The sequence below is a fragment of the Emys orbicularis genome, chromosome 1 (assembly GCF_028017835.1).
Source record: "Emys orbicularis isolate rEmyOrb1 chromosome 1, rEmyOrb1.hap1, whole genome shotgun sequence".
NCBI lineage: Eukaryota > Metazoa > Chordata > Testudines > Emydidae > Emys > Emys orbicularis.
Window position 1 is genome coordinate 234,039,648 of NC_088683.1, and position 21,359 is coordinate 234,061,006.

General features: G+C 41.8%; 1 protein-coding gene across 1 annotated transcript in view; it reads left to right on the forward strand.

Annotated features, from left to right (window-relative positions):
* Nucleotides 1-21,359, forward strand: part of ARHGAP6 (Rho GTPase activating protein 6) — a 510,221-nt gene that overhangs the window by 391,251 nt on the left and 97,611 nt on the right. Inside the window, exon 2 of the mRNA XM_065416311.1 lies at nucleotides 12,532-12,691. Within this exon, the coding sequence (XP_065272383.1) occupies nucleotides 12,532-12,691 (160 nt within the window). The remainder of the gene's footprint in view (nucleotides 1-12,531; nucleotides 12,692-21,359) is intronic.

The following is a 21,359-nucleotide window of genomic DNA, read 5'->3' on the forward strand; positions in this document are numbered from 1 at the left end:
TTCTTGTTCCAAGTGTGGTTTGATCAAATTAGAAAAGACACCGGAGACGCAGCAGAATTTAGTTAATGGGTAAGCAAACAAAATGTGTATATATGTAGTGTGCTAGAGATAACTGTAATGGAGTGTTTGTGATGACTCTAACTTACTGCATTTTAATTTTTATTTGCTGTAGCTAAATTTTAAGAAAACAAACACTTCTTGCTTAGTAAGAAAAAAATTGGCACTTACTTTGTGCCTACCACTTACCAAGCTCTGAAATCTATTCCATCAACAAACTAAAGGCTCTCAAAGACCTTTTATTTTTAGATTAGTTTCATGATCTTGCATGTTTTCATAGTTAGCCTGAGAGGAGCAAAATCCATGAAATGATCGGTGGCATTGTATGTTTCAGTTGATTTTGTTTAAATGGCTTAATCAGATGCTGAGCTGCTTTGAAATCTGTGTAAGTTTATTGTTTTTCTAAGTGTGCGTGAAGGTTCTGTAACCCCAAAAGATACAATTATAATTGCATAGATTCCTTTATGCAAAACACCATATCCTGTAAGCCTTGTGTTTTATAGACTAGCTAAACTGCCTTCATGTCTCTCTAAATTCCAGTTAGTTGCAATGATTTGTAGTGTAGAATAAGAGCTGTTCATCTGTTGGCTCAGTCCTGGAGGAGCTTGTAACTCTAGCAATTGTTTCTGTTTTTCATAACATTGGGAACTTATGGGCTAATTTTCCCTCTCCCCGTCCAAAACAAATGAGCTGCTTAAAGCAAAGAATGAAATTGCAGCCGAGTTAGCAGGCACACAGTCTGAATTTGGGGTACCTGAGATTAGAGGGTAATTTATAAAAGATTCCTCTCTTGATACTTCCTGCTGATGTATAATGTTTTTATTTGTATTTATTTTTAATTTTCCATGTTGTTTTTATGGAACTATAACCTATTTACTGAAAAGAAAATCAAGGAACACTATATCGGCTTTAGTGTCAGAGCAAATATTTGTACAGTGAGCCATCAATCTAGTTTAGCGTCCTGTGTCCATAACTGCAAATAAGCAGATACAATTTTGTAAACATGTTTTCACCAAGTAGCACGGAAGTGGTGACCTTTCATATGTGCTGCATGGTTCCCAAATGCAGGAGAAATCAGCCCAAAGGGAGCCAGCACTAATCCAATGCGTAAACAAGGGCAAACTGATAAAATGGGAGCACTTGTGAGTGCCCATCAACCATCACTCTATATTCCGTAAATTTGCGCTAATGGCTACTGTTATGATTTTCAGTTTAAGTTCTGCTCTGAGAGGGGTTTTTTGAGCAGTGTAATCATTAAAGCATCTGCTTGTTGTGGTTGGGAATTGGAATACAGAAGATATGGCAGTGCCAAATATTGGAATACATTGGGTCCTTGTCAAAAGGTTGCACCTGACTACTCAGAGTGTTACAATTCTGAGTTGTTATCCAAGAGCCTCTTACTTTATAAATCAATGAGCGGGACAGGGCAGGTTGGGGGGATGTGAGAAGGAGAGAGAACGCATGAGCAGTATAGGTGTGAGAACAGTCTGTGAAACAAAGATGAATGGGTGGAGCAGTTATGTAGCACATGAGTTGAAAAATTCTTCATCTGTAAGAGGTATTTATTTATTTTTCAATGTATGAAGTATGCCTGTTACCAGTTCTAGGTATCTCTACTGTACATCTGTTGTAAAATAATTGTAACATGAGTGAATAACAACAGAAACTCAAATGGACTCAAAGAAAACTCCCCTTATCATAAAAACCTCCCTCAAAACTCCCGCAACTCAGAGGAAAGCCTGATGCAATAGATAGACCCTGCAACAGGCCTGAAGGTCAGCAAAACTTAAAATCTTTCGGAGAGAAATTGCAGACTTCAGTTGCAGCTGGAAACAAACTTGAAGCTAGTCAACTGCGGAGCAACTGATATAATATGCTCCTTATGAGAAGTAGTGTAAGTGAGTAGCCATGTACCCTTTCAAGCTGAAGTTTCCAGTTATCTTCAAAATTGGTCACATTTACAGGGCATTGCAGAAATCCAGTCTGGATGGAATGCATAACCTATAATGTTGGGGCACAGTAGATCTAGTTAAAAAATTAATGAAACTTTTTCCCATCAAAAAATGCTCTTTTGTTGAAACCACTGTGTTTTGTGAAACATACTGGTTTCAACAAAAATGTTGTCAGGAAGGTTTCTCAGGTCACAGATGAGAATGCAAGAGACACCAGAATAGCCTGGTTGCTAGGGCACTCACTCGAGAGGTGGGAGGTTCAAGTCTCTATTCTTCCTGAATCATAGCAGGCACCTGGGTTCCCTACATCCCAGGCAAGTGCCTGAACTACCGGGCACTTGGGGTGGATCTCTTGCACTTGTGCTTTTTTGCAAAAAATTTCAGAAGGTCTCATTTTTGTTCTGCCATAGAAGAAAAACAAATTTTGGAATCAGTTTTTTTCCACCCCCTCACAAAACAGAATTGTTTTCCAGCCAGCCCTAGCATATAGATTAGCACTATAGCTTTTTCATTTGACCAACAAATTAATTTTTATTTTAAGTCCAAAGGTCTTTTCTTTAAACAATGGCAGATTTTACATAAAGTATTGTTTTGAATCAGGGGAGCTGTCGCTGATACAGTACAAAGAAGCTTCAAAGGTTGCTAAAAAGTTGAGTGATCCAACATTTTATTGTAATGGATCAGGTAGGAGAAAAAGTGTAGCTATAATCGTTTTTAATGCAACTGAGTTATAGCAGGGACTAAATTGGCAAATGCAGATTGTTTTCATTTATAAATTTGTTCTGCTAAATAGAGATGCGTGAACAGTGCACAGATATCCCTGTATATAAATACACACAGCAGTACATACACATTGCTAACTCATCCAATCTTATTGTGAGTCTTGTGATATTTGATTTTTTTTTAAAGGCCCAACTCTTGGAGTCATGAGATTACATGAAAATCTCAGCTTTCATTTTGTTTAAAAATTTAAGTTTCTAATCCAGGTGATTGCAGATAAAAACTTGAAAACATGAACCCTTAGGCTCAAAAGCCTGAAAGTAAATAAAGAACTCTAAATGTACTAATTTTAAAATCTCATGACTTTTAAAACTTGTTTTTGGCAATATTGTGCACACATATGATAAAAGCAGGTTAGCTAGGTCCTGTTTGTATGGGTTGCCAATTCTTCCCCACTGAATATAGTAATATTGGAGATCATACTTCTTGCTCCAAGAAAGATCTTGGAGTCATTGTGGCTAGTTCTCTGAAAACATCACTCAATGTGCAGCGGCAGTCAAAAAAACGAACAGAATGCTGGGAATATTTAAGAAAGGGATAGATAATAGGACAGAAAATATGTTGCCTCTATATAAATCCATGGTACGCCCACATCTCGACTACTGTGTGCAGATGTGGCTGCCCCATCTTGAAAAAGATATATTGGAATCGGAAAAGGTTCAGAAAAGGGCAAAAAAAAAAATGATTAGGGGTATGGAATGGCTTCTGTATGAGGAGAGATTAATAAGACTGGGACTTTTTAGCTTGGAAAAGAGACAGCTAAGGGGAGATATGATTGAGGTCTATAAAATCATGACTGGTGTAGAGAAGGTAGACAAGGAAGTGTTGTTTACTACTTCTCATAACACAAGAACGAGGGGTCACCAAATGAAATTAATAGGCACATTTAAAACAAATAAAAGGAAGTATTTCTTCACACAACGCACAGTCAACCTGTGGAACTCCTTGGCAGAGGATGTTGTGAAGGCCAAGACCATAATAGGGTTAAAAAAAGAACTAGATACATTCATGGAGGATAGGTCCATCAATGGCTATTAGCCAGGATGGGCAGGAATGGTGTCCCTAGCCTCTGTTTGCAAGAAACTGGGAATAAGCGACAGGGGATGGATCACTTGATGATTACCTGTTCTGTTCATTCCCTCTGTGGCACCTGGCACTGGCCACTGTCGGAAGACATCATACTGGGCTATATGGACCTTTGATCTGACCCAGTAGGGCCGTTCTTATATTCTTATGCAGCCTTTGATGCAACCATCCTGTAACTTCTTATTGTATGCAAAGTTGCAGTAATAATATCTCACCTTATGCATTATCCACATTTATTTTAAAATATCTGCCAATAACTAACAAAGGTACCTTCTTCCTTCCTGATCCAGAGGCATCACATTTTCTACCAGTTTTACTACTTCTCCAGGACAAGTAAAGCTAATTGTATTTATTTAGTAGAATGCTGCTCAGATTATTTAGGCCTCACATTTTATATAGCTAAAATTAACCTGATTAACCCCCCCATATTCTAAATTTAGTTTTAGGGTTTTGTTTGTTTGTTTGTTTTGTTTTTTTAAATCTTACCCCATCACTGAAAAAGTTTAAAAACCAAAAAAGTGGGCACCGGTCTTGCTATGTCCACTAAGCCACAAAATGTGTTCGTCTTCTGCTGGCTGTACAAGCAGCAATAACCAACCAATACTGTCTCCAGAGTTGAGACCATGTTATCAGTGGTGTCGGGGCACAAAGGTATTCAAGCAAATTTCTGAACAAGCAGAATTTGTTATGTCAGTATTTCTCATATGGTTTCTCATTTCTTCACACAACGCACAGTCAACCTGTGGAACTCCTTGCCAGAGGATGTTGTGACGGCCAAGACAATAACAGGGGTCAAAAAAGAACTAGATAAATTCATGGAGGATAGGTCCATCAGTGGCTATTAACCAGGATGGGCAGGAATGGTGTCCCTAGCCTCTGTTTGCCAGAAGCTGGAAATGAGCGACAGGGGATGGATCACTTGATGATTACCTGTTCTGTTCATTCCCTCTGTGGCACCTGGCACTGGCCACTGTCGGAAGACAGGATACCTTTGTTCTGACCCAGTAGGGCCGTTCTTATGGTGAGCCAGGACCCACAGAGGTTGAAGAGTTCACATTACTAACATTTTAAAATGGAAACTTCAACACTTCGACATTTAATAAAGAACTATTACCCAATTATATATAGACAGAAGAGTGCCATTAAAAATTCAACATTTGCCAACACCTTCTAAACAGAGGGGATCTAAGGCCATGTCTAAACTAGCGAGTGTACAGTGTGCAGCTGTACTGCTGTAAGATTGCTTATGTAGCCACTCTATGCCAACGGGAGAGAGCTCAACCACCTCCATGAGCAGCAGTAGCTATGTCAGCGGGAGAAACTCTCCCACCGATATAGCACTGTCTAGACTGGCGCTTCTGTCGATGTAACTTATGTCACTCAGGGGGGTGTTTTTTCATACCCCTGAGCAACGTGGTAATGTAGACTAAGACACTATGGCTGTTTTCCTGTAGGTAAAGACATAACAGTGGTATCTCAGATACCCCTGTTTGGAGATGATTGATAAATACTGACTTTCATAATGGTGACCACTCTCTCTTGTTCTGAAAGTAAAGTATGTGCTTTAGTTGTATAGGACCAGATTCAAGCTTAAGAAAATTGACGTCAGATAATGTATCAGCTTTGATGTATTGAAAAACATCAATTCCGTTGTTACAAGAGTGACTCAGATAATAATGATGAATAACCATTCAAAGCAGGGGGCTGCCCTATGAAGAGATGAATTCTCCCATCTACTGCAATGAGCTTTCCTGGTTGAGCCAGCTTTGTTGAATTTGATCATTGTTTTGAAATTTATTATTATAAACAAATATTAGATCCGACAAGAGGGTCACAAATATTTGGTCAGTTCAGATGGAGTCTTCAGAAACCTTGAATTATCTTTATGCTAAGGCTTAACAGTAGTAGATACAGGCTGTATCTATTTTACACCATAAACAGTTTTGTCTGGAAATGGAAGGATCATATCAGAAAACTTCTCAATTATGCATTTAGCCCATAATTGCCCTCTGTGATGAAAATGTTTTTACTTATAAACTTGAAGAAACAATTCGGGGCAGTCTGATGACTTCGGGAAATCATTGACAAAGACAGTGGGAAATCACTTTTCCCCTTGTCTGGGCTACTATAACCTCTGGGAGTATGCTCCCAAATCCCTTCTTTATCCTTATACTAATGTTAGTGGGACACTTTTTTCCTGATGAATGAAAGCCAACAACTATGATATTTATCTACCCTGGGGCTGGGTCGTATCATCTTGCTTAGTGATGTATTTCTGGTGTGGGTGTGAATTCATTCTCCTCTGTGGGTGATGTCAGCATTCCAGTATTCTACACATGTTGTCTTGCTATGCAGAACTTAGCAACGTGTATCCTGTGTTCATCTGATTCCAGTTGGCAGTTCAGAGCATTTACCAAGAGAGGAAGATAACTCTGTGTGTGTGTGTGTGTGTGTGTGTGTGTGTGTGTGTGTGTGTGTGTGTGTATTTTAAAATTGTCACATTCAAACTAATTACTGTTTGAAAACTATTGACAACTAAAACAATAGATTGTAAAGTGTGATCTTTTGCCAAATCTGATAGATTTCCCTACCAGAATGTACAAAATATTAGTCTGTGTATTGTGTTTAGGTAAAATATTTATGTAGCTCCATAGGGTGAGATAAATCAATATCAGCACAGAACTTCAAAATGTAATAATGTCATAAGAAAGGTATTGATTGCAAAAACTCTGATCATAATGGGAGACTCTGTACTAGGATGTTTATAACACAATGTTAAATTTTGTGGGTAAAACACTGGCTCCATTGAAGTCTATAGGATTTTTGCTATTGACTTCCAACAGGGTCAGGATTTCACCCTGTCTGTTGGAGTCGTTAGTAAAGTCAGACTTTCATATTGAATAATAATTAAGAGTACCAGTGCTTACTGTATTGGTTTTCAGACTTTTAACCAGGTCTGTTTCTGGGCTATGTAGTATCCCTTAGTTTCCCACATTTTATTATTATAATGCAGTCTCAGCATTCAGAAGAGTTTCCATCATTCCTTGATCTCCCGCTGTGCTGGGGACAGTATGGCACCCTGCGCAATCAAGAGCAGCCTCAGTGCTCTAAGTTGCACCAGCTTGTAACAGCTCCCAGGGGATACCCAGAGTTCTGAGCATTCCTCATTGCCCCCTATGCAGGGGGAAGCTAAGAGAGCGTGATATCAAAAAAGACCACCACCTTTACACCACCCAGTCATTCCTGCACACTTGGAGAATCCCAAAAGGAAAAACTTACGATAGCTTTAAGTACCCAGTGGGACAGAGGATTTGGTCCTTAATGTTCATTTAGTGCTATAATGGACATTTAGTGATATTTACTCCTCCCTTTTCTTAATTCTTCATTCGCTTCCTATTTTACGTCTAGTATACTGATTTTACGTGGTAGGACTAAAGTTGTACTGGAATTAATTGCTTTCTTTTATGTATTTTTATTGGTCCATACAAATGGCAACAACTGGAAAGTGAGGAAAAGAGGGATTAGATGTACAAACGAGAAAGCTGAGTCGGGGGACTATAAACTGTCAAAATCTAAAGTTGCTATGGTTGAGAGGCCTGGAAACAATTTTAGAAGGATTTGAAATAAATTACCAATGTAAGTGAAAGGTTTACAAAGTGGCAGTTGTATACTTAGTTTACCAAGCTTATAGAAGTAATTAAGGAAAGAAAGTTAAAACTATGTAACACTATATCTAGCATGTGCCATGTTTTCCACAATATAATTTTTATAATGTGCAAAAATATTTAATTCTTTTACAGTGAATACACTTCTAAACACTACTACGGTCGGCGAAGCATTGCTAGTTCAGGAGAAAAACCAAACCGGCATAATTGCTTTTGATCTTAAGTATCACAAGTGGACTTGAACAAATGACTAATTAAAAGTACAGCTAATAGTAACAGTCTTTGTTGTATACCCTGTAACATAAAAATGGCAGGGAGTAAAGCCATTCCCTATTACAATAATGCTGTAGTATAAAATCATCATTCCAATCTTACATCAAAATTATTATTTATAGTTTCTAATATGACTAGGGGCCATATCCGGCACTCTGTGCACACCTCAGATTCCTGGTGGTTGCACCTGCTACATGTTTTAAACCCACAATCTGTCGCTGTAGGTAATTAATAACTTAAATCCTGATCCTGGATCACTTGAAGAATTTGTCAGTGAGAGTGAACAGGATCACTAGAGCCCTGCAAATCTGCAGATATCTGCTTCATATCTGCGGATATCCGCATCCGCAGATACAGCTATCCGCAGACCAGGTTTGCGGATCGCGGATGGATGCGGATCTAAATTTTATATCTAGAGCCCTGCAAATCTGCAGATATCCACTTTACATCCGCGCACCATGTTTGCAGATCAGATGCAGATACAATTTTTTCATCCACACAGGGCTCTAAGAATCAGGACTTAGGTTAATGATTGCCTACATTGACTTGGGAGGATGGGGGACAGGGCACGGATGTGGAGGAGAGGTTAAAAGATGTAGGATAAAATTTTCAGTAGTAATGTAGGCACTCAGTCTCCTAAGTACTTTCAGAAATTTTACCCATAATAGAAATTTGTTCGAAACATCTTTGCAAAATGGAAACTGGTTTCCTATTAAAAGGCTATGCTCGAGGTTCGGATAATATTTACAATGAACTTGGGAAGGATGGCAGATTTTCAAAAGCAGAAAGTGGAGTTAGGCACATGTCTTCCTTATGCTAAGTAAGTCATCTACTCTGGTTTTTTATTGATTTTTCTGACAAACTGCTCATTTATGAGGAGAAAATGGGTTGAATGTTGGTTGAAGGGCCATAAGGAAAATATAATTGAAGCTGGGGACTGGTAGGAGATGTGAGTTATGGAGGGAGATGAGGTGATTCATGGGTGGAGGATATAGAGATGGGGTTTCAGTGTGCTTAAGATTTAAAAAAAATCAACAGAAAAATTTTACAACTAACAAGATATGTCCTATCACCACCCTGATCACTTTCCTTCTATGTTGTATCCTTTGCCTTTTTAGCTTGTCCTCTCCTGTATTTAGAAAATGTCTAGCACACTTTGGGCAATACTTCAATTGGGCTTGTCTACGCAGGGAAAAAGTCCTCAGTACCTAGTGTACACTAGCTACACCACATAACTCCTAAGGGCATGTCTACACTTGCCATTTAAAGCGGAAAAAGTCCCTTTTTTGTGCAAAAACCATGGAAGCGTCTGCACTTGACAATGACTTTTTGCGGTGAAAGAAAGCTACCTCCATGAGAGGCGTACAGCTCTTACCGGTGATGCTTTTGTGGTGATGTGCAAGTGAAGACATTTTCTTCCTCTTTACAGAGCTTTTAGCCTCGGGAGGATATCCCACAGTGCCTAGGTGACCACTCTGGCCAGCAGCTCTGCTGCTCTGATGCCAGGTAAACAGACATCCACCCCTCCCCCTGTAATGCCCTGGGAACTTTGGAGCAATGCTGAGCTACTGTAGCTGATCAGTGTTTGCGGAGAGGAGGCTGTGCAGGGACCCAGGATGCCGCGCGATCACCCCCGCCCCCTTCCCAGAAGACCCATTGACAAAATGGAGAGAGCTACACTGTGGGATACGTGCCCTAGGGCGCTGCTCTCATCTGCAATGGAAGTGCTGCTAATGTAGACACTCTCTGATGCCTGAGGAATTAAGCGAGTACACAAACCAGCGCTTTACTTTCACCGGTTCCCTATCACCAGTGAAACTTTCAGCACAAAAACTCTGCAGGCGTAGACATATGCTAAGAGTGCCTTTTGCGTGCATTAGCTTAATGCACCTTGGAAATGTGCTAAGCTAAACCACCTAAAGGCACTTTCAGTGTGCAGAAGAGTGTTCACTTGGGGCATTAGTATGGAGTAGCTAGTGTGCTTTAAATTCACACCATAGCTTACTGTGCACTAACATCTCCATGTAGACAAACACTTTATAACAAATTAAGTAAAGTGTGCATGCATATGTATTTGTAAAGTATACATATTCAACAGCGAGTAACTGAGCTAAGTCCTTGGAAGCTGCTCGGGGTAGGGGGAGAGGAATCGTCCACAGTAGCTGGCTGTGGTGCCTCCTCCAAGGAGACACTTCACCCAATGGCTGGATCACTTCAAGTGTGCCTCCCCAGATGGATGGGAGTAAAATAGGTTGATATGTGCAGTTTTCCTGGCCTGTTCTTTGCCTCTCCCCTACATGGCCCTGGTCTGCAGCACAGGAGGCGCTCCCAGAGCTGTGCCTTGCACTGTGTGAATTCCCCTCCTTGCACAGCAGACCTGCTCTTGTTCTACTGCCAAGGTCTGTCTCTGCAGAGGCAGAAGTTGGTCCTAGTAGACAGTTACATTTGATAGTTTTGTAGGAAGTCTGAGAAGATAGTGGTCAATACTTCTCATTATTATTAGTAGAGTCCTGCGTGGATACAAAATGTATATCTGTGGATGCGGATATCCACGGATATAAAGCGGATATCTGTGGAGCTGCAGGGCTCTACCAGGAACCGCAGCGGGCAGCTCCTCTGGCATGTCTGTAATGCCCCCAGCCCTGCCAACTGGGGTGGGCATCATGCTCACCGGCAGCTGTCCCTGGTCGCACTAGTGTGTTCAAGATTTAGAGATTATAAAGCCAGAAATTACCATTGGGATCATCTAGTCTCAGCTCAAACAAGACCCCTTCCCCCCCCCCTCCCCTCCCCCCGTTCTTTAGGAATCCTAATGTTTTTGCAACAATAATAGATAAATGTTTTCAGGTAGAAATTATGTGGTGGGTTTTTGTTTTGTTTTGGGTTTCTTGTAGGGCTGTCGATTAATCGCAGTTAACTCACGCGATTAACTCAAAAAATTAATTGTGATTAAAAAAATTAATCGTGATTAATCGCAGTTTTAATCACACTGTTAAAAAATAGAATACCAATTGAAATTTATTAAATATTTTGGATGATTTTCTACATTTTCGTATACATTGTATTGTTGTAATTTAAATCAAAGTGTATATTTTTATTACAAATATTTGCACTATAAAAATGATAAAAGAAATAGTATTTTTCAATTCACCTCATACAAATACTGTAGTGCAGTCTCTTTGTTGTGAAAGTGCAACTTACAAATGTAGATTTTTGTTGTTGTTGCATAACTGCACTAAAAAACAAACATGTAAAACTTCAGAGCCTACAAGTCCATCCAGTCCTACTTCTTGTTCAGCCAATCGCTAAGACAAACAAGTTTGTTTCCATTTACAGGAGATAATGCTGCCCTCTTCTTATTTACAATGTCACCAGAAAGTGAGAACCAGGCATTTGCATGGCACTTTTGTAGCCGGCATTGCAAGGTATTTACGTGCCAAATATGCTAAACATTCGTATGCTCCTTCATGCTTCGGCCACCATTCCAGAGGACATGCTTCCATGCTGATGACGTTCATTTAAAAAAAAAGAGTTAATTAAATTTGTGACTGAACTCCTTGGGGGAAAATTGTATGTCCCCTGCTCTGTTTTACCCGCATTCTGCCATATATTTTGTGTTATGGCAGTCTCGGATGATGACCCAACCCATGTTGTTCATTTTAAGAATACTTTCACTGAAGATTTGACAAAATGCAAAGAAGAGAATTCTAAAGAGATTTGTGAGATTTCTAAAGATAGCTACAGCACTCGACCCAAGGTTTAAGAATCTGAAGTGCCTTCCAAAATCTGAGAGGGATGAGGTGTGGAGCATGCTTTCAGGAGTCTTAAAAGAGCAACACTCCAATCCGGAAACTACAGAATCTGAACCTCCAAAAAAGAAAATCAACCTTCTGCTGGTGGCATCTGACTCAGATGATGAAAATGAACATGCGTCGGTCCGCACTGGCTTTGGATTGTTATCGAGCAGAACCCGTCATCAGCATGGATGCATGTCCCCTGGAAGGTGGTTGAAGCATGAAGGGACATATGAATCTTTAGCACATCTGGCACATAAATCTCTTGCCACGCCACTACAGCAGTGCCATGAGAACGCCTGTTCTCACTTTCAGGTGACATTGTAAACAAGAAGTGGACAGCATTATCTCCTGCAAATGTAAACAAACTTTTTTGTCTGAGCGATTGGCTGAACAAGAAGTAGGACTGAGTGGACTGGCATGCTCTAAATTTTACATGGTTTTATTTTTGAATGCAGTTTTTTTGGTACATAATTCTACATTTGTAAGTTCAACTTTCATGATAAAGAGATTGCACTACAGTACTTGTATTAGGTGAATTGAAAAGTACTATTTCTTTTGTTTTTTTACAGTGCAAATACTGTAAAGTGAGCAGTGTACACTCTGTATTCTGTATTGTAATTGAAATCAATATGTTTGAAAATGTAGAAAACATCCAAAAATATTTAAATAAATGGTATTCTATTGTTGTTATTATTGCGATTAATCACAATTAATTTTTTTAATTGCTTGACAGCCCTACTTTTTTGCATAGATTAATTGATTCTGGGAAAACAAAGATGACATTTCAAAGGTCAGGACTGTGCAAGAAGTGAATTTTTAAGGAAAGGGTCCTGTGTTGTTTTTTTACCAATAAAAGAGAAGGGTATGTTTGTTTAAACTGTGCATATGATGCTTCATGTTTTTCCACTTGATTTCCTGTAGGGTGACTTCACGTGGAACAGCATGTCAGGACGCAGTGTTCGACTGAAGTCAGTTCCCGTTCAAAGCCTTTCGGAGTTGGAGCGTGCCCGACTACAGGAAGTGGCTTTTTATCAGTTGCAGCAGGACTGTGACCTAGGTTGTCAGATTACTATTCCCAAAGGTAAGGCTCCATCAATTATTTCTATTTAGAATGGTGAAAGTTTAAACATCTGTTTGGTAAACCACAAACTACATGTCACAGTAACATGGGAAGAAAAATATAGTATGTTGGTCACTGCTTGGCATGATCATATATTACATTTTTCCTTGATCATAACAACCTTGTTGTAAGTTATCAAGATTTGCAAAGTAACTAGTGATTTTGAGTGCCTCAGTTTATGGGTATCCAACTGAGAAACCTTAAAAGGTCCTAGTTTTCAGAATCGTAGAATCATCAGACTGGAAGGGACCTTCAGAGGTCATCTAGTCCAGTCATGGCAGGACTAAGTATCATCTAGATCAGTGGTCCCCAACCTTTTTGTGGCCAGTAGCACACTCATGTTTTCAGAAGAGTGTGGCGGGCGCCAACAATTTTTCAAGGCTTATTTTGTATTTGTACATTAAATAATACGAAAATCATCATATTTAATATTACATAATATATGAATCCAGAGAGAAGAGAGAAGCCGGAGAGACGCCGTGAGGACAGAGAACACTGGCGCCCGCAGCCCTTGAGTTCTCTGTCCCCGGCAGATGCGGGGCTGCGGCTTCTCTCTCCTGCTGGGCACTAGGCGGGCCCCGCGCCTGCCAGGAACAGAGAATACCGCGCCCGCAGCCTGAGTTTTCTGTCCCTGTCAGGTGCAGGGCCGCGGCTTCTCTCCCTTGCTGGGCATTAGGTGGGTGCACATAAATGCCATGGCACCCGCAGGCACTGCGTTGGGGACCACTGCAATAGGTGGACCGTGGGCCAAATCCAGATTACCAGACACTTTTGAGTAGACCGCAAAGGTCAAATGGGCTGATGCCAAGCCATGGTTGGAGTCATACTGCGCCATGCCCTCTCCCCAGCGCAGGTCTCCCTCACCAGGGGGCTGATGGGTGGGCCGGGCTGCGGGGCGCAGTGTCCCCGGGCAGCTGCTTGTGCAGGTACATTCCCTACTCCTGGAGGAATTCTGCACCACTGCACATATGCAGAATTTATGTCCCCTGCAGATTACTTTGCAGAAAAATGACTTTCAGACAGGGAAGCAATGGGAAGCCACAAGAGCAGTCATGCGACCCTCCCCAGCAGTATGTTTTGGGTACTGGTCCTGGCTGGGCTGAGGAGGATGGTACTTCCTCTTCCCCTGCACAGCATCCGGGGCTGTGTCAGACCCACCCCCAGATTTTTCCCCCAGCTGCAGGAAGCTCTGCAAACTCTCCCCACTTCTTGTACCCATCGTTCCTCAGCTGCAGGTGGAAGAATCACTGTACGGGGTGCTGCTGCACATCCGCTCAACCCCCGTGCATCCAGAGCCTCCTGCTGATCCTCACCCCCCCACCCAGAACCTCCCCCACTGAGCCCCACTGCCCCTTCACCAAGCCCCAACCAGCTGCACCTGGATCCCCACCCCACTGAACCCCACTCCCCCAGCATCTAGACTTCCCCACTAAACCCCCCACACCCAGACCCCCCCGCCGAGCTCTATCCCCCACACACCTGCTCTCCCGCTGACCTCCAACCACCTCCACCTGGACCCCCGTGCAGAGTCCAATTACCATTGCACTCAGAATCGCCCCCCAAAACCCCTGTGCATCCAGATCCTCCCTGCACCCAGATCCCCTACTGACCTGCCCGCACCCAGATTGCCCCACACAGAGCCCTCTCAACCCACACCTGGATCCCCCCACACTAAGCCCCTCCATACTTGGATCCTGCCGGGCTGAGTCTGCCTGCCCACACCTGGTGCACCTGGCACAGAGGGACAGGGCTCTTGTGTGTTTCTGGGGCAGGCCCGATCCTTGCACTATGTCAGGGAGCTGCAGAGTGGTCTCCCACCTCTGTGCAGCCAGTGGCCTGTGCTCCCCAGTGCCATGCTGGAGCCTCCACATTTGTTTGACAAATAAAATTTGCAGAATTTTAAAATATTGAGTGCAGAATTTTTAATTTTTTGGCATAGAATTTTAAATTTTTTGGTGCAGAATGCCCTCAGGAGTAATGCCCATTAGCTCCATCATCCGCCAGCCTGCAGGCTGCAGCACAGGGATGGGGCAAGTGGGCCATGTGGGCAAACAAGCAGGTGCTGTTGGGGTGGTGGGAAGTTGTGGGCGATTGGTGGGTTGGGGGGAGCTGGGCCACCCGGCCTATCAGGGAAGCAGAGCTGCCAAGCGCCTCTTGGCCAGTCTGCCTGCCCTGCCGCGGGGCCTCAGAGCCTGTCTGGGAGGAGTGACAGAGCCAGGCTCTGGCCCCCTGCCCTGGGGAGGGGGAGAGGCCTGCTGGGAGGTGCAGACTGATGGGCTGCACCAACCGCTTTGCCACCGTGACAGGGAGCAACACTGTCCCCTATCTCAAGAGTGAGGCTGCACATACCCCCGCCAGCACCCCCCAGATACCACCTCCCAGTACACAAACACCCTTCCAACACCTCCAAATGCCCCCTCCCAGTACACACACACCTCTCCTGCATCCCCCAAATACCCCTCCCAGTACATGCACACTCCTGCAGCAACCCCACAAATTGCCCCCTCCAAGTACATTCACCCCCTCCTGCATCCCCCAATACTTCCTCCCAGTACATGCACACTCCTCCAGCAACACCCAAATATCCCCTCCAGCATCCCCTGAACTGTACTCTCCCCTTCAGCTCTTCCCCTCCTCCCCAACTCCCCGCCGGCCAACAGTGTCCTTTATTGGGGAACTTGAAACATAGTAACCCTAAGCTGGATGTGGGGGGGGGTAATATGCCTACAATAATTTTATTTGACAAAATCAAAATTAATACTCTTTGTAAACTCAAAACAAATTCAAAGCTTAAACAGTTGTCTGAACGTGTTTTAATACTAATATTTCCATCTATTTGATATTTTATTTATGTACTTTCTCAAAGTCTCGGATGTAATTTATTATATCTTTCTTGGAGGTTATTTTTAGGTTATGCAGTGGTTTGATTTTATTTTTCGTTTAATGCACTAAAAATATAAGCAATAGGCCCTGGGTACATTACACAGCATTGTATGTGTTTGTTGAACAGGGGCACTTGCAGGGTGAAAAATGTTTCTCTGGAGTCTGGACCTTGACTATACCTTGACCAAGAAATTTGGACTTTTTGACAAAAAATAATTGACTATGCCTGCAGTAGACCATCTGTAGTCAGCAATGCACTTAACATGTGGTAAAAGTTAAACCTGTTCATAAGTGCTTTGGTGAATAGGGATGGGCTTGAACATGTGCTTAACTGTTTTCCTTAACTGGGGCCTTACAGATACCTGAGATGTGGGGGGCAGTGAAGGACCTCCATGGTCTGATTGCCACTGTGGGAAGCAATGACCCTCCATGTCCTGTATGATGAGGGAGAAGGGATGCAAGGGGGAGTGGGGGGGGGGGGGGGGGAGAGAAAGCCAAGCGTAAAATCACTTTAAAGTGCATGAGTGTGAAAGATATCTTGAACAGTCTTAAAGTAACCATCATTGGTGCACAGTAATCTACAATTCATGTGAAAAGGAAAATGCAAAAACCAAGAAGCTGCCAATGTGGTTTCATGTGAGATTGGCCAAATATGAAGTAAAAAAAAAACAAACAAACCTGTCATGCAAATAGAGAAGAGAGAGGGAGCTAACCAAGAATATACAAAGACAGTTAAGGCTCGCAGAGTAAACAGTACATCAAGACAGCAACATGATAGCCAAGTGGATTAAGGAGAATAAGAAGGACTTTTACAACTATCAATGGGAATGGAAACACTGGAGTATGTTATGGTAGATGGTAAATTCCTTGGGGGCAGTGACTGTGTAGTCCTGACACAAAGGGGCTCCAAACTTAAAGGGGAATCTGGGAGCTAAAGCAATAGAGATAACACATAATAATTAATGGAGAGAAAGCAAATCCATTAATACATTAAGAAAATGAAATTGATGCTAATTCTAAAAACTATCTACATATTTATAAAGCACCCATCAGTGTGTAATCTGAGCACAAATGGCTAAGCTATTGAAATACTTTTTGTAATTGGTCTTTAACAAGATAACTAAGGGGGAAATATATGGACAATTAGGAACTAATGAAGCTTGCATAAATACAGCTGCTGAAAAAACCTCAGCTGAGAGAATCCTGGGAAAATGGAATACTGTACTGTGTACATACAAGCAAATCTGAATGATGTGCATTTGTTTCATTGTTTGTTTAATGTATTGAAACACTCTGAATTTTTTTGTGAAAAGTCATGCAGAATTGGGAAGAATCCTACCAAAAATTACGTGTAGTCACAATGTTCAAAACTGAAGAGAATGTGATTTAGCTGAATTTTAGTAAAACAATTGAAAGTCACATGAAAATCACACAAAGAATTCCATTTGGCTTGGATGTGTGCATTATCACATGGATTGAATGCCAACTGAAGGCCTTAAATGAAGGCTAATGATGTATGGCAATATATTGAGTTGGGGGAAGGGCCAAATTGGAGACTATTAGGTTCAGGCCTTAGGGTTTTTTATTTTTATTTTTGTGTTTTTTCCCCCTTCTCTTTCTTTCTTTGATCTAGCAAGCTGTAAAGAAGCAATTGATCAAACTAGTTAGCCTGGACTTTTAATTCTAGTGATCTTCCACTTCTACTTTAAACACACACATTTTGGAATGGAAGAAACAACGCAGGGACTTTAATTCTGGAAAACTGCTTGGGCTCTATTTTGCCTCAAAGGCACAACTTCATTTTAGAGAGTCCTAGTGGGAGCTCCAGGATCCATTGTACCTGAAGCAGAAACAGCCCCTCCCCAAGCTCTGTGAAAGAGCAGTCACTGTGCCCTTATATAAGAGGGTATGGTGTCAGCTGCCCTGTGGGACCAGCGATCTCTACTGCTGCAGTTTGCTAGGGTAAAAGCATGGCTCTTCACTTCCACTTTGCCCTTTTCTTTGCCTCACTGTACTTTGCCCCTCGCAGGGACATAAAGAAGGAAAGGTCCCGTGTGCCCTCTCCACATGCACTTATGCACCACTCAGGGCCAAGCATAAACTTGGCATCTTTTGGTCTGATCCAGTGCCCATTGCAGTCAGTGAGAGTCTTTCCATTGACTTCAGTGGCATTGGATCCGGCTTTTTTTGGAGAAATTGCCATGTGCAAATGGCCCAGAATGAAAAATATTTTGTCTTATACTTTTTCCTCTATGCCATTGATTCTCCCCTAAACTAAATCTATGACATCACAAATAGGAAGTGTTTTGTTTGTAGAGTCTACAAACAATACTGTGGTATGAAAAATAGTTGATGTTTTCACAGAATTGTGTGCAGAGTCAGATGAATAAGTCCCTTGGCTGCCCCCAAATTGCTCAATTATATTTCTTACTGGTAATGTGGCTGCATGCCATAATCACATAGGCAACATAACAGCACAGTAAACATCTCAGTGCAATTAGGCAAATTGTGTTATTACCATGATAACAATCCAGTTGATTGTAGTCAGTTTTGAAATTTCGTGTTACAAAATGAAAGAGGCATCCTGGGAGACAAAAACCACCCTCTCTGTGTGTGTATGTGCCGCAAAATAAAAACCATGTATCATACTTTCCATCACATACAGTGTTCCCTCCAATATTCTGTAGATGAACTAATACAACTATTGGCTTGTGGTCTGAAAAGTCAACAGTGGCATAGAAATAGGGCCATGAATTCCACGATTCTGCCAACAGGGTATCTGCCCCCAGGCAGAGCACAGAGCAAGGGGCTTCACAGTAGAAGCAAAGCACTAGAGCCAGTTCAAGCAGTTCTGGACAGTCCTGTTAGACCATTCAATTGGTGCCACAATGCCCAAAATTGAGCATGTTACCATCTTCCTTTACCTTTATTTAAAGGAATATGGACAGGACACATTTCTTTTGCTCCTCTAGTCTCTTTCAACACCACTTTTCCAGTTGCACAAAGGAAGTACCATCTACGGTACCTACTGCTACAGCACCACCAAAAGTCCTGAGACTGCTTTTGTAAGGTGTTTGACTTTCTGATTTAAAATATTAGCACTATACAATATCTATAGAGCTCATGGTAAATGAATTAAGAACTTGCTAACTGACAGATCTCAAAAAGTTGTTGTCGGAGGGAATCATAGTTGATTCTAGTGGGTGTTTCTAGCGGGGTTCCGCAGGGATCAATAGTCAGTATTTTTATCAAGTAAATCAGTATCTATCTGGAAGTAAATATAAAATCATTGTTGCTTTGTGAATGACACAAAGATGGAAGGAGCTATAGAGTGATCTGGATCTCTTGATAAGCTGGGTTCTATTCAAATAAAATACGTTTTAATGTAGCCAGGTGCAAAGTTATGCATCTCAGAACAAGGAACACAGGCCATCCCTACAGAATGGGGACCATAGCCTGGAAAGCTGTGACTCTGAAAAGGCTTAGGAGTCCGAGCAGACAAGCAATTCAACATGAGCTCCCCGTGCGATGCTGTAGCAAAAAAAGCGAATGCGATCCTTGGATGTAGAAACTGGGGAGTAGTGAATAGGAGTCGGGAGGTGATTTTACCTCTGTATACAGCATTGGTGACCCCAATACTGCATACTGTTCTGGTGTCCTTTAAAAACGATAATGAAAAAATGAAGGTGCAAGAGAGAGCCACAGCAATTATTCAAGGGCTGGAGAAAATGCCTTCCTGTGAAAGACTTAGAGAGCTCAGTCTGTTTAGTTTATATAAAGGAAGATTGAGAGGTGACTTGGTTACAGTCACCATTGAGGAGAGATAATACCACATACTATAAAGCACTCTTTAAATCTAGCAGGAAAAGCAAGAACCAATGGCAGGAAGCAGAAGCCAGATAAATTCAAAATTAGAAATAAGGCAGTGGTTCCCAAACTGGGGTTTGTGAACCCCTGGGGGTTCGCAAAATGTTACAGGGGGTTCTCAGGAAAAAATTCCCTAATGGTGGACAGAGCTGTCCCTAGGGACCCCGGGCAGCACGGGGCCAGCAGCCCGGAGCCCCTGGACTTCAAAGAGCGAAGCAGATCAAAGCAAGCCTATCTATCACACTGAGGAGATTTAAACTTCAAGACTCCTTATAAGAAATGGAAAGAGAGGTGGATATTTTTTGCTGTTTTTAAAATTAAATAGGCATCTAGTCTTGTTTTTAAAATGATTATGAAGAACAAGTTTAAGCTTTGTTGTAACGTGCATTGTTTGCATGGACTGCTCAAGACCTGAATGCTTGTGTAGGAGGAACTCTTTGAGTTGGCTTCTTAAATACCTTCATGCTGTTTCACATCTGATACTCCTTGATGAAACATAGGAGCCTTGTCTTATAACAGGCTTATTCAAAGTGATACAAGCTACGAAAGTGAGATCTTGGAAGAGTGTTGCCGGTTTCACAATGTAATCTAAATACTGTAATGATAAATAATAATTAATAATAGTGTGTAATAAGCATGTCATAAAAACAAATTGTGTATTTCCAAGATCACTGCTTTTATAATTTATACTCAGGTAAAGGAGAAAATCCCTGGATATATTAATTTTAAGGGGGGGGGGGGTTCGTGAGACTTGACATTTTAGTGAAAGGGGTTCACAGGTTGTTAAAGTTTGGGAACTACTGAAATAAGGCATATATTTTTAACAGTAACAGTATGGTGATTAATCATTGGAACAAACTATCAAGGGAATTGGTAGATTCTGCATCTTTTGATGTCAACTGGGTGCCTTTCTGGAAGATATTCTTTAGTCAAACACAACTTATTGATCTCAGTACAGAGGTGTCTTGGTGAAATTTAATGTCCTGTGTTAACCAGGTGGTCAGACTAGACAATTTAATGGTCTTGTCTTATTTAAACTCTGTGAATCTAGAGTCTTGATGGCAGCCAGGACTGACTTCTCCCAATCATCATCTTCAAATTACTATGCAAACTAGATGAATCTGGAGGTTCTTTCATATGAGGGGTTGGGTGGAGTGCCAGAGGGAGGAAATACAGGTTGTGTCCACAATTGTGTGCAGAGGAAGTTAGGGTAATAGCAGAGGGAAGCTTCCTTTTGAAGAGCAGAGAGGAATTTGCAGCATGATCAAGGGAGTGCTGCAAAAAGGGATGACAAATCGTGATCTCCCAGGGGACAGCTTAAGTGCCTGTTATCATAGATCTCTTCAGCAGCATGAAACGGCTTGCACTCCTCCACACCACAGAGCACTGGGACATGATCAGTAAGCATCACCCTAGTATTTCAACCCATCCCTGGTAGGGTGGACCATTGGCTGTTTGACAGTCACAGCAGAAAGGCTGAGAATTGAATGAGCATGAAGAGCACGTGTGGCTTTGTCACTTGTAAAGGTGGCCCTTCTGTGTGGGTACTTAGCTGTATGAGCAGGCTAGTGTGGAGACATTTATACTGCTTTTGTCCATGCTTTACAGTTCTATTTGGCACATTTCACAAGCTGAGAACTCACTTGAGAATAAAACAACGATGCCCACAAAGACTAATGGCTTTTTGTATATTGGTTTCATTTATGATTAGTTTTGACAGTTTGAGGCAGCGTATGATTATTGCATTGAGACTGAAAAATAATTTCTCTTTTTATATATGCCTAGAGAGTGGATGTTGCTTTAAATCTGCAGCTGAACATGCGGGTAATACCATGTGCTTTCATAGCAGCACAGCTGAAATGACCTTGCTGAAGGTCTA